The sequence below is a fragment of the Anser brachyrhynchus genome, assembly GCF_964034855.1.
Source record: "Anser brachyrhynchus genome assembly, chromosome: 3".
NCBI lineage: Eukaryota > Metazoa > Chordata > Aves > Anseriformes > Anatidae > Anser > Anser brachyrhynchus.
In genome coordinates, this window is record NC_137696.1 from 41399623 (window position 1) to 41414517 (window position 14895).

Below are 14895 nucleotides of genomic sequence, written 5' to 3' on the forward strand. Positions count from 1 at the left end.
ACAAGTTAGAGAAATTCTGATATAAATGATACTTTTGCTGTTTAACATTTTTAAGCTGGCAAAAAGCAAGCTCTATTAATTAGAAATATAAAACAAATGATCTCTTCCTTCTACTATAATAGTTTAGCCTACACTTACCCCACTGTTCCTGTATGGAAGAAAGATTAGCAAGTAGCTGCTCATGATACAATCGTTCAAGCTGAATGAACTTCATTGCCTTCTCATCTTAATGGAAGGTTAAAGAAGAAAGCACACATACACAAACATATTATGAATTATTTGCATTTGACACCATATCTGAAAGGACAGTCAGTACCTGAAGTTTGACATTATTGAATCAAAATGAATAATAGTTAGCATCTATATTTCTATGCAAGGAAGAAAACAATAGCAGACATGAATACAGCAAATGAGAACCAAGTAAGTTCCAAAAATGAAAACCCTATTCTCTTCAGCAGTTACCTATACCCATCTCTTGTGGCCAGCAAGTTTTTCTAGAAAAGAAATGAGCAAAAGGTTACTATGCTGACAACTGTTTTCAGAAAATAAAATCTGTGGTAAATGAAAAGCAAAACAATTACACAAATACTAGTATGCCTCTCTCAAGATATACAATTATATGTCAATAAACATAACTAACTGAAAATACAACTCCTCCTTATTGACCAGCTGGTGACAGTATTAAAAAAAAAAAACAAAAAAAACTTTCCCGACTCAGACTCTACAAAGATACCATCCCTCTTTTGAACAACTGCATTTAACACTGTTGGACAGCTGAGACACCTTTTTTCTTTTTTCTGAAGATTCTCTTTACTTTTCTTCTACATGAAGAACTCTTTCCCCTCCCCTCAACATTACCAATGTATTCAGAAAGGTATACTGATAGTTTTTTAAATTCGCAATAGTTTAGGACAATTTTAGTTCCATCAGCCCTCAGTTGTTAGTTTTGTTTAAAGCTATGTTTTGTCAGCTATTTCAAATTTAATTCTACAATAGGATACACAGAGTAGGATATACAGTAGGATATACAGAGGATAGTAGTAGTCTGAATGAGGTTCATAGTAATATAGAAAAAAATCCATTATTCATTCTAATTAAAACACTAAAGTAATTATTGTGAATACACCATCAGTACTTGTTTTTTTTTTTTAGCCTTATGCAACACGTATATAGCATGGCTTATAAATAACAATATTAATGGAAGAAATATTCCCTGCCTTCAAGATATCTGTTATTAGAAACAGAATTACAGATCAGAGAGAGAGCCTTACAGATCACAGCAGAAAACCCTAAATTATTGTTAAATATGCAGTTCTACACTGGATGAATTAAAATGGCCATCATGGATAATTAATACTATGCAACATGATAAAGTAAGTTCTTTATTAACCTCAGGAAACTGATGGCTGCAAGTACAGAAGGGATATCCTTCATAAATATGTATTATATTGTGGTGTTGAATTCCACACATCAGGTGTATACTGCATTTTAAATTTACTGTATTTTTCCATGGAGAGCCGTAATTCTTCTACAGAATTTTTCTATTTTTCTAAGTTGCATTATAAATATATATATATTTTTTTCTGATGGATGTTCTCTAAGATAGTGATGGATATTTTACATAACATATTTCTTTTAAAATATTGTTACAGTAGTTTCTCTGGTTTTGTACTCCAGCCTAATATATTTCGGCTAAATTTCAAGAATACCTTTCCGAGCTTCTTTTGCTTTGTTATTTAATCATTATAATTGCCCAGTTGCTTTATTTTGTTTGTTTTTACAAAGGTAACAAATTACACAATAAAGAAATAATCTGTATGCACAGATTTTTTTGAATTTATGATGCACCTTAGTGAATCATATATACCTTAAGGGCTTACCACTTGCCTCTTCTTTTTATAATCTGAACATTTTCATTCAAAAGCAAACAAAAAACCCAGTACAGGTTTTCTAAAAATATCATTTCACTTTAAGGTTTAATATTATTACTCTCTCCCAGAATTACTGAAATATGTCAGAGTAATTATTAGCAGTTCAACTATTAGAACTTGCTGATCAAACTTGTTTGCATTATCTATGAAGAAATCAAAGTAACCTTAGCTGTTTCCAGAAGCAATTACCCACGGTTTCCTGTGACAAGGTTCTGAAACTACTTCGATACGACTTTGACTAAATAGCATTTGACAAAGAACATGCTGCTATTGTATGCAAGTTACTGATCTCCCTTAGCTCAGTGTTTGGTATTTTTATTCTAATCTAGACACTAATAGCACCTATTCTAATCAACTGTTGTAATAATTTTGTTCTTGCAACGCTAGTGCCCTACTTGATATAAGAGAATATAAATCCTATCTGGATTGGACATATTCCCAGTTACTAGTACTTAGAACAAAACTTATCCCATAAAACAGATGTCCTTTGAAAACATTTTCTTACTTCCTTGTTTGTGCACAACTGCTAATGATTCTATCAGCACAGGTTTTGAAAGTGGATTTATTACTTAACTCATATTCCAGATGTCTGATTAAGAAGGACTTGCTAACATATTGTATATTCACTCATAGGTAAATTAGGGCTCTTACTTCTTTCTACCCCTGACCCACAACCTGTGAGTCAATTGTAAAGTATGTCTTTTATGTTTTATCATGACAGATTATTTAAATACCACGTAATTTTTTCAAGTAAAAGGATACATTCCTCCTCTTGAAAATAGGTCTCAGCTATCTGCAAAGGAAAAGGGCGGAAAAATTAGCATTCTCTATTTTTATGAGAGTGGTAAGGATATAGTAAGAACTTTTTATTATAGTTTTTAAACATCTGTTTTGTAGGTTTGTATTTAGTTTCAACAGAACGTAAGTGTTCAGACTAAGTGCATGTATTCTTATTCTAGGAAAGATGTTTAAAAAGAGTATCAAACAACAAAGAAATTCTAAGTCTACTCACACAAATGAATTTTCCCAAATGTTAGTTGGGTTTTATCTTGTTACAACAAGCACTTATTTCAGCTTTTTTTTTTAACAATCATATTAGAAAGTTTTAAGATAACCCAGAAGAGAGGCACTGTATTTACTGATATGAGATGGGTCAAAGAGTTTGAATTCTATTATTAACCATTGCTTCCTTACGTTTGACAGAAGTAATATTGTTGAGCTCTCCTGAGCATTACAGTGCCATGAAATAAAATAGAAAAGCATAGGCTTACTGACTGATGACAAAAGAACAATTTTTGGATCAAAGAAACTGAAAATATTACCTATTGCAAGATCAGAGACATACCAACAGGCTTCCTGTTTACAATATTTCAAATTTTAAGCATTGGAAATTCATGAGATAAACATAAAAGGACTGAATTTGTTTTTTTTTTTTTCTTTTTCCCATGTTACTCCTATTCTGCCAGCAGAATCCAGACACCACCATTGCAGCAACCTTCTGCCACTTTCTTTCATGAAGCTTCTGTTCTGTGTTAAAAAGATCTAAGGACCTTCTGCTCCGTGTCAGTTCACTAAGCCTAGCACCTTGATATCTGAAGCTCTTCAACAACAGAGCAAGTCATGTAGTTAACCCAGATGGCAGCCGTTTGATATGCACTGTAGTTGTTATGACAGAACAAATCTGAGGCTTTTCCTCCTTAAATTGACATTTCTGTAATGGAACAATTAAAATTGGATTCATAACAAGACAGCTCTGCCAAAAAAAAGACCACTGGAAAGAAAAAAATAAAAAACAACAAAACCCTAAAAAAAATCACAACAGTTCTTCAAGACTTGTTCACCTACGTGGACACTGAGTTAATACAGACATGTCAAAACAAAGAAATACTATGGAGCTGACACAAGAAAAAAGAAAGTGGTCCCTAATGCATTATTTAGACCTTAAAGTGCTAAGGGGTTTTATTATGAAAAAAAAAAAAAAAAAAATCATTCCAAAGCAGCTACTGAGGTCCAAACATAAGAAAGACTACTTTGAAATAACATGTCACAGGAACATCCAAAATACTTAAAAATATAAGTCAGTCTCTAGCACTTGTAGCTTAAAAAAATTGTAAACTGACATTAAATGTTGTAACAGCTATCATCTTAGCCAATGGCTAGGAATTGAAAAAAGAGATCTCTGTGGCTAAGCATTCAAGATCTCTGTCTGTGACATCTTAAAATAAACTTTACCTTGGTTGCGTAATTTTGCAACTTTGATCTTTAATAGATCACTGCAAAAAGGAACAGTAAATATATGCTTACCAAGGCATTACTTATATTTACACTAAGGAGCTTTCCATACCAAGGACATGGGCATGCAAAGATTTGCTACAGCAAAGCTACGTATTAACTGCAGACTACTGAACTAGATTTACTAACCTCTTCCTAGTGATGCTTTTGCTTTCAGCCAGCTCAAATCCAAAACTACAAGCATGGAGGTGGCAAGAACTTCATGAAGAAAAGTCTAGTTCCCAGTTAGGAAACCATTTTTCTGTTAATCAGGTAAAGGTATCTTTTGTTGTTGCCTTTTTTTTCCCCTCTCCTTTCTCAGAACTGATATAAAGGACAAGCTCTTGGACTAAAATGGCAAAGGCACCACTTTATTAGTCTAGGCAACCAGCTGAGAGAAGGCAGTATCCAAAGACATTCGGAAAAATCAGAGTATTTTTAAGCAGAATCTAAATTTTGCTTTGTCTCTGAGTTGTTGATGGGGAATACTACAGAAAAGATAGAGCTGATATTCTGGAAAGGAAAAGGTTTAAAGCTATATAGGGAAACTAAGCTGGTAACTGAAACGTATTTCTTTCCATTCCTCTCTTGACAAGAGAGGAATCTTTTGAGATTTCAAACAGCAAAAACTTATTTGTGCTTGCCAGAAAACTGGGTAGACTTTCCAAGAAAGCTGATGAACACTGATGGATTTGCTTCTAAACAGAATAAAACAACAACAAAAAACCTCAGAAATAAAAACATGTCTTTCACACATTCCAATACAAAATGCTGAATATGTCTTAGGAAAAAAGAGAAGCTGTGTGGTTAACATGTTTGAGTCTAGAAACTCAGATTCTGTTTTCAGTTCTGTTGCAGTTCCTGTATGACTTTGAAAAGGTTGTTCCCTTTAGGGTTTGGCTTCCTCATCTACGAAGCTGTGAACAGATTTCATCTCCATTGTGGTCAGTGACACTCCTTAATGTTTGTGAAGTGTTTTGAAATTCTTGCCTTAACTGTATTGTTTTCCAAAGGAGACCTTTCTACTGACTCATGGACAAACACCAAATTAAACATGGCTACAAGTACAAATGGTTAACCCTAATGCTAAGTTTCAAGTAAGTTAAGGAACAACATAAAATAACTTCACTTGAACACAAGTATTTAAAAAACAAACAAACAAACAAAAAACCTATATCAAATGTGAAGTATCTAAAATTTGTGATATGGAAGAGAACACTCTCAAACCATCTCTTATCCACATCAAAGAGAACAAGGATGCAGGAGCGTCATCATAGGGAAGAAGTTTTAAATATTACAGTCACCCAAATTTCTGCAATAAGGATCATGTAACTAAGTCAAAACAGACACTGTCTCACGTCTCTCTCTAGCCCGTGAGAGGCTGTAGCCAAACAAAATGTTGTCCAGTCCATTCTCAGTCTGACAGAATCAGAATCAAACTATGTATTAATAGCGAATCAAGTTCTAGACACATACTCATTTTGCACTATGATCTTCCAAAAGAAAAACATACTTTGCCAGTTATTAAAAAAAAAAAAAAAAGATTGCTTTTCAAATCACACAGTATTTCTGTTGGTGTTGCACATGTGGTGACTGTGCTGTAGATACTCAGGAAGCATGAATCTCAGCATTCACGCATGAAGTTCATGCTAGAAAGAAGTCTGCAACAGTAAAAATAATTACAGATATAAAACATAATTTAAACATCACCAGTCTTCTATTTACACCAGTGTCCTACAAAACATATTTTAGGTATTTTGAAGAGTTATTTTCCTAAATCTTCCCAACCCGCTCTAGGACTTCACTGACTGGGGAAAAAATTAATATTGTCAAAAACTCTTCCACAGAAAAGCAAGTTTGATTTAAAGTGTGTAAGATATCAGAAAACTTACCCTTAAGTTTCAATTAACTGCAGAATATACTTTCAAGGTAACTTACCATTTAACATATATTAGAAGATATCTGCCGTGACCCTCTGTTATATATAGAAACTTCAAATTATTCTGTCCAGATATGAATATTGACATATGTTGAATTAACGAACCTTTTTCCTAATGAGAAAAAGTCTCAAATCACAAAGCTGCGTGCAACAACCCAGAATGATAGTACCTGATGCAGACACAGGGGCAGTATCTTTGAATCCATCTGCTCAACCTCTTCACGGAGCAAAGAGAAAAGGGACTGCAACGTTTGATTTTGTTCTTTTTGGTGAGAATTTTCATTTGCTTCAACAGCACCTTCAGCATGCACTGAATCTGTATGTGTAACAAGAGTATTTTCCTCCTTGATTGCTGTGGTTCCCATTGAAGGAACTCCTTTGAAAAGAACAAGTATTTAGGTTAGAATTCAAAATGTCAAGCCGCATTTTTAGGAAATTTCAATACAATAGCTGTGAATAAAAAGCTAGGATCTGAAATAACATTCCTGCAAGTAAATAAATTATCAGTCTTGTCAAAACTAGTTGCAATAGGTCTGTCTCAATGTCAGCTCACCTACCTGAAAAGACAGACACACAATAGCTATTTTTGTACGCTACTAACTGGGATCCAATTTTAATGTGGGATGAAAAAACACCTAGTCTAAACTGTTTGATTGAGCGATTAAAGGAGACCAGGATGACCTAAAAAACAGTGTTGTGACTGATGTTACAGTTTTTGCAACACAGTTTTGCTCAGAAGGGACAAAAGAAGAACAAATAAATAGCAGGCGGCAGATAGGCAGGGAGCAGTTTGTGCGATGAGCGGGGGTTCTGGTGGTGGGCACCTATGCCAGGAGAGCGCCTGTGAGTTTGCTGGGACCAACTGAGGACGCACGGAGTGGCTGTCTTGGGTAGGCCAGGAGAATGTGAAATGAGGTTCTTGGTCTGTCTCTTCATGCCTGCTAAGGAACTTGTAGAGGGAAAAGCCCCAAAGAAGGAAAGGCTCCTGCTGAGAAAGTGAATTTAACCTTCTTCAGAGGATAACACAGCATCTCCTCATGGTGATGACAGGATCTTAAAGGACAGAAAGAAGTAGATGATGACAGTGGGAATTCTACTGTGGAAGACAGACAGGCAGGAGGATCGTACTGCTGGGTGGAAAGGAAAAAGCCCCTAAGTAGCCAGACTATTTATTTGGGAGTCCAGGAGACGAGCCATTAGCCGTGATCCCTGTTGGTACCAACGACACAAGGAAGCGTGAACTGAATTGAACCACCAGAACTTCATGCTAGGCAGAAAACCAGCACCTCCATGGTATACTCCCTCCCACTTCACTGTTGCCTGCCTACTATTTTTAGAGAAGTAAAAAGGGTGGGCACGCCCGTGAAGGACTGGCATGGTGAAAGACCATGTAAAGTGTAACAGTGTAAAAATACTACAGGAAAAAAATTTCTGGGTGCAAATCCCTGTTTTTTTCTAAAAATGAAAAGTTGCCAGCACATCGGAGGAGAGGTTCTTAAAGGACTGGAAGCAAAGGCAGGGCTTGATGGTTCCTTTTGAAAATGGAAAAAAGTCAGTGGTGGGATACTCCAGGGTGACAGGGACTATCATGGACCGTTTTTACTCAGTATCTTTACTTCCTTCTCCAAGTCAAAGATGGTCGATGAAATCTCAAACTGTGCAAATGATACTAACGTCTTTGGAGCCAAGGTGATGAAGTTCAGAAGGACCTCAAAAACTTGAGCAGGCAAAAAGGTGGCAGATGAGATGCAGTGTAGGTAAAAGTAATAAATCTATGAAAATTATCTAAACTGTTGCCTGTAAAATTCCAGTTTCATAACCAGATGAAAAAAAGTCAGGAAAGACCTTGGAGTCATTGTTGGCAGCTCTGTGGAATCATCAGCCTGTGTGCAGCATGTGCCAAAATAAAAACCAACAAAACATTAGACGCGACCAGAAAGGCTGCTGAGAACAAAACAGAAGATACAATTTTGCTGACTTGCACTGCCAGCATTTTGGCAGCACAGTTCCCATCTCTTATCTCAAGACTGGTATACAGGATTCACAGCAAGTACAGAGAACAACTGAAAGGATCAAAAATCTCAGAGTAAATTAGGAGTTAGGGTGCATCAGGAAAAACTATTACATCTGGACTCTTCACCTAGTAGAAAAGAAAGACGAGTGGGGACAGGGTAGAGACTTGTGAGGTAGAGAAGGTGGGACAAGCTGAATGGACTATACACCAATCTTGTGTTGATTAAACCAGCACAAGAGAGTAGGTGCTTAGCCAGAATCCACTATAGTTGATTCCTCCAATTCATGAACAATTTCTTTTCATAAAAATGCACTGAATTTCATACATTTATAGGACAGATTTTTTTTTAATAAAAAAGTATAACAAATATAACAAATAAGTAAATAAAAAGGAAAAAAAATCCACTCACAGCTCCATAGCTATTTTTAGTCACCAAATGTGTTTGTGAAATTAAAAATTTATTGAAGTTATCTTCACAATTAATTAGACAACATATAAAAAGCAACTTGTATAGATGATACATACACCAAGATGCTGAGAAGTGCAGAATAAACTTTTATAAACTCAAGTTATGATGAGTATGTTATTCCCGAACTACACCCATTTTCTGGAAATCATGTTATCAGTTAAAAGCAGGATACATGGGGACACTGTGTCAAGCTAACCTATTCCCAACAATAAGCATCTCTTTTTGTAACCATCGCTCTTGTGCTGCTTCGGCAGCTCGAGCACTCAGCTGTTTCAGACTCCCTTGTGTTCACTGACACCCTACAGTGATGATTCAGGTTTGAGATTTAGGGCTTAAGAAAGGCATTGGCTTGTCTGCTGAAGGCTCTACCGTTCTATTTTTGGTTATTTACAAACTCTCTGTTGTAAACTATCCAGGTCAGGAGCACTAATAATCTCTGTGGGTGGCTGTTTCTGCAGGGCTTATTGCCAGACAAAATATGGGTGTAATTTAATATTGCTTTTTCAATATTAATGTACATCTCTGCTTTTCCAGTATTTATTTGCACTTACTGTGTGCCAAAAGCAACAGGAGACATAAATGCATGCAAGATGCAAACAAGAAGGTGTTTTTAGAGATAGACTGAAGGCTGTATTTAAAGAGACAAGTTTCTGTTCAGCACACGGTCATGAAATAAGAAAAGAGGGTCCACCTCTCTCTGGAAAAAAAAAAGCCACTTCAAATTGCACTTGATTAAGGAGTTAATAAACACCTGTCACATCAAAACACGGAACATGCACAATAGCAACTATGACAAAAAAAAAACCAACTTCAGTTTAATGTTATTTTGGTACCGCTGCTCTAATACATAGTTTATACACTGCATATTGTTCCTATATATAGTTGAGCTGTCACCCACTGGGAATCCAATTCTGCCCTCAGCTTACTACACTGAAGTTGAAGCAACACATCAGAGCCATTCAGGATAATTCTAAACCCAGGACAGCATTTGTGCCTTAGTAACAACAAAACCAAGAACGTTTCTCGTGGCAGTAACGCTTAGGAATATAATTTTATCATAAAAGTTTTATGAGGCAAGATCCCACTTCCTCTATTTATTCTCCATATTCTTAAAAAGGACACACACCACCACTTTTTCATGGAACTCAATCTTACTGTCTAAAGCAGATTTGAAAAAAAAATATGACAAAAGACAGTTATGTATATGTCTGATATTTAAAGAAACAAAGATGCTTTTTTTTTTTTTCACTTTGCAAAACATAAATACTGAAAAGCACACTTTGTTCCATACCAGAGTGCAACTAAAATCCTTTATGAAAAGGAATGTGGAGAAAAACAAACCAACCAAAAAAACACAATGAAACAGAAAATATCACCTCTTCAATGGCGAGAGCACTCATTTGGAATATGGCAAATACCTAAGTTCAAGTCCCTGACCTGCCAGACTCACAAAGTTTTTAACTGACATCTTCTGTGCCCAACTGGGAGTGCCAACAACTCCTAAGACAAGGGGTGATGCAAACTTTCTCGTAAGTTTTCTAAAAGTTCACCAAAGCAGCCCCATGTCTGAACAAAATTCCAACTTTGACAGACCTTCTGAATGGAAGCAACAAACGCATTTTTCCACGTCTCACTCCTGCTTTTGTCAGTACTTCCAGTACATGAAATTAAGCTGCTCTTGCCACCTGCTTGAAAATGTCAGATGTGCAAGTATGTAGCATTTGCTACCAATTAAAGCTATCAAAATAAACTTACAGATACTGTCCTCTGTTTTTCAATTCAATTTTAATTTTTCTATTTGGTAACATTAGTTTTGTCTCTCATCAGTAACAGAAGTTTCTGGTACAGAACATTTCTAATTTTTTTTTTTAAAACATTTTTGGTACTCAGTACCAGGAAGCTGGTTCAGACTGAGTCATTCAAGAACCATAACCCCTCCCCCCCCCGAAGTATTTAAGTATTTTGAAAATACCTCATTTTTAAGAGTTTTTTTTTTTTTTTTAAACAGACAAGAGTATTGGGGGGAACATCGTTAAAGATCAAACTATAGCTGAGCAAGCTCAAAATCTTGTTTAGCACAGCAAACAAGTAAAATGACTCTGCTTGGCTCTCCATAAAATGTGACCAGTTTATAGTCATGTATTTAATTTGCTGCAACACCAAATCCATCCCAACCGCTTCACTTTCTCTCCCATCTTTACGCTACTTCATGAAATAAGTTGAATAATTACAGGAAAAGTGTGCGTTGCAGAATTTAACACCAGGAAAAGCAATCAAGTGCAAGACACCATGCTACACTATGTTCATGAATTACACAGTGTGATTTTACAACATGAAGTTACCAATTATGCCAGGGATGACCTTTCAGAAAAAGACAAAATTATTTTCAGGGAACGGGGATAATTTGAGATCCACATTTATAAAAATACACTGAAGCAGGTGACGCTCCATGAATCACTATCTCTATCTCACTACAGCAAGTACGATTCACTACAAGGAATCCAAGGATGAATAATCACTAAAGTTTAAATTTGTCCGTTTATAGTTACATCACATCTTTGATCACCAGTGGCCTCCTTACCGGATATATTTATTCGAAACTATTAGCGTACAAAAAGAATGGGAGAAACAACTAAAGTCGGGCGGCAAATTCACTGGAAGCCACTGGATTCTGTCTATTCTCACCCAGGGAGATCCCGAATGGGCAATTTCTGGTGGCAAGGAGAAGACACTACCAAACATCTCTCTTCACCTTGTCCTTAGAACTCTTATTTAGCAATCCTCTACTGACCACTGTCAGAGGCAGGACATTCAACAACATGGATCTTCAACTGCTACAGTAATTCCTGCATCTCTGCCACTGATTGTAGAAGCTAGGGTAACTGTAGCTCCTACACATTGCAAATATATACAAAAACATAACAGTCAAGTACTTGTAGTTGTTTATACTTCATAAGAAAATATTTAGAGGGTTTCAAACACTCTGCAAGTGGCAGTACTCGCTCTTTCTTCTGAAGTAAAAACATATGTTCAGAGTGGAAAAGGGACTTCTCTAGCGATCACCAATCTTCTGCTGAGCAAGTCCCGAAAAAATAAAAGGTAGGTTTCCATACTCCAAGTTCACTCCTTTAGATATCAGCAAGTGACTAGATACAGACGTGTTATTTACGTCAAACATCCGCTTTTCCAGATTTAACATTAACAGCGACAGTAACAGGTTTGCTTATATAGAAAGAGAGGACGATTCATAACACTCTTCTATATCTATGAGTCAAAGCCAGCTCATCCATGATTTTTCAGTAGTTAAAAATAAAAATTAAAAAATATCACCATAATACATGTCCTGCAAGTATTCAGTCTGAGATTCTAACTGGATTGTGTGACTCTCTGCTGTCACCCATTCAGTGATTTTCCTCTCTGACTATTCTCTCTCTGAATTGGCATAAAGCACAGAAAGCTAGTTTGGTTCTTTATGTAGAGCGACACTAGAGGGATACTCAAGAATTAGTTAAAATAGCTGATGTTAAAAATGAAAAAAGGAAGGTTCTCACTAAAATAAAGACATCTGCAACATCAAGAAATTGTGACTCACTGCATCGTGTGAAAACAGGAGAACCACCATACGATGATAACTAGAAAGCTTAATGTAAATTAACCCATAGTCAATGGGAAATATGATATAATTTTGTATTTTGATCTTCCTACTGTAATGATCAAGGTTCTTTATTAATAAAGTAGTTAGAGTTTGTTCACATGGATTCTATTTTTATTCCCAAGAAAACTCCTTAAAAAACTTTGCAGGCAGGATATTCTTCCCTGTTGCGGTATTCTGCATCTCTAGGTTTTTCAGGAAGTTTTCTTTATTTCAGCTTTCTGCCTTAGAACTGCCATCTACTGTGCACAGCTGTTTCTGTGGTACTTCTGCATCTGTTGATTGCATTCATCATCAAGAATACAAACTAGCGGAAACAGAATATGGGCAAAGTATAATTTTCAGTTTTTGGGTAAATTTATTTCTTCCTCTCACCATACTTCAGATACTTCTGTCCACAGATCTATATTACATTTCATTAACTTTTTTTAAAAAAAAATTATTCCACTACCAGTCCTCAATTACTTCTTCCAATCCCTCTTTTGTTTTACTTTTCTTATCTTTTTATACATGAAATCTACAATTGCAAGACATACTCACTGATTTTCTTCATTATTTAAGGACAAATCATTCTCCTCATGACGACAGATTTCAGTACCCTCTAATCTTTACTACAAAACATATTTTTTCTCTTCTAGATCTTGCCTGTATGTACAAGATATGGAACACAAGCTTCCTTCCTTTCCCTTGCTTTACCTATTTTGCAGTCCCTTTAGATCATCATCATTTAGCACAATTAGGCCACAGAAGAATTTTGGCAAGAAAAATGTATTTTAAAACTACCTATTATAAACTGCCGAATTCCCCATCTTCTCAATCCTTAGAAGAAAAAAATACATGGGAAAAAAAAAGTAGGAGTGACTCAGTTGTTCCAAGTAAGTTTCAAAAAGATACCAATGGGATGAAATACACTGATTTTAATTAATGTATTTGCAGCACTATGACACATAAGATATAGGATTTATGGAATAATCCAAATATGCATAATGATGCAGACAAATCTTACTCATTCAAAAAGGGAATAAACATCTCAAATAAGAACAAGTAATAAACTTTTACATCTTCCTTATCGAATTCAGATCCAAAAGATATAAAGGAGAAGTAACATGAAAAATTGGGAGAAACGTATTTGTTGAGTGGCTCATTACCTGAAATGCAAATCCTAGCACTATGTATCAAGCTTTAAACAACCTAAGTAAATTCTGATGGCAACAGGCCAAAACCAAGATAGTTGATACTCATACCAAGATGTCAAATCTTGACTCTATATCAAGACACCAAAATCTTGCACTTCAACACCTAAAATAAACCAAAACATACTGCCTGAATTTCTGGCCATTCTGATTTGGAAGTCAGCCCAATTTCCATACTGAAACTGTGCACCTCCCTCTACTCACCCTTCGTCAATGTGTTCCATGTGTTACATAGCTCACTAATTCAAATACAGACAACGAAAACTTCTAGAATTGAATCTGATTTAGTACTATTAACACTCTAAAACATATTTTAGTGGAACATGAAAATAATTACTGTGGCACCTACAATATAACTTTCTTAACACTTCACAGATTAAAATTACAGTTTTATTATTTTAAGTAAACAGAATAAAAACATGTTTTTTAGGAAGTACCTTTAGATTTTTTTCCGGAGCTTCTTTTGCTTCTTGGACTTCTTTTTCCACCTTGCTGCTTTTCTATAACAGGCTTTTCCTCCAGCTGGGGGTCCATATGGACTTTTACAGATGTCCTTTCAGTCTCACTTTCCTTACAGCTTGGGGTACAGTCTCCACTGTCCATATTCTCATTATTGTTGATGCTGTCCTGCTCACCTTTATCCTGTCTTCCCATAGCAGTTCTACTACTGGTCAGAACCTCATTCCCGTCATTGTCAAGTTGATTTTCATTTTCATCAGGTGAAGAAACCAAATACGAAGCCAAACTTTCCACCCTATAGTCATCTTGAAGATTGTCTTTGGAGTCTATTTGTAGATCATTTGGTGGAAATTCTCTGTCATCCATTAGAGCGTTACTTGTTGAACCACTTAATCCCCCTCCAGATATTTTTAGACCTAAAATATAAAACCAGAAGAAGCATTTATAATACATATTATGACAGATGAATAAGCTTGTGCTTAATTCCAGAAAATAAAGAATCACATTAGCTAAGCAATATAGTTTAAAGGTATGGGAAAATTGTTTCCAATAGTTGCCCCATTATAAGTTTCCAACCCGTTGCTCCATCATAAGTTTTAAAACAAAGCCTAACTACATACTAAAAGCTATCTGTGAACTTGTATTTTTATCCAGTTACAGTTGGTTCCAGTTAAATGACCAGTAGCATAGCTGATCTTCACAACAGTGCTCATGGTGTTATAGCTGAGGCAACAAGGAAAACACAAAGATAAACAAAAACCACCACCTCTGTTTAAATCCATGGCTAAAATAAAAGTATTCTTATTGCGTAAGATCATAGTTTGCCTGAAAAAAAAAAACACCACACAAAACAAGACAGGAAGAAATGGAAGCAGAACTTTCATTTCTGTCAGTCACAGTACCATGGCAAACATGCAGATACAAGAATTAGATGAAAGTAAAACCTGTTTATTGACTCACATTGTCA

General features: G+C 35.7%; 1 protein-coding gene across 3 annotated transcripts in view; it reads right to left on the reverse strand.

Annotated features, from left to right (window-relative positions):
• CNST (consortin, connexin sorting protein) overlaps positions 1 to 14895 on the reverse strand; it is a 55040-nt gene that overhangs the window by 25412 nt on the left and 14733 nt on the right. For all 3 annotated transcript variants that reach the window (XR_013949129.1, XM_080586725.1, XM_080586726.1), the window contains 4 exons: positions 13907 to 14344; positions 6312 to 6517; positions 2694 to 2724; positions 139 to 225 (listed from right to left, as the gene is read on the reverse strand). Coding sequence is in view for 2 of the 3 variants with exons in the window: in XM_080586725.1 (XP_080442851.1) it covers positions 139 to 225; positions 2694 to 2724; positions 6312 to 6517; positions 13907 to 14294 (712 nt within the window). In the remaining variant the exon portion in view is untranslated. The remainder of the gene's footprint in view (positions 1 to 138; positions 226 to 2693; positions 2725 to 6311; positions 6518 to 13906; positions 14345 to 14895) is intronic.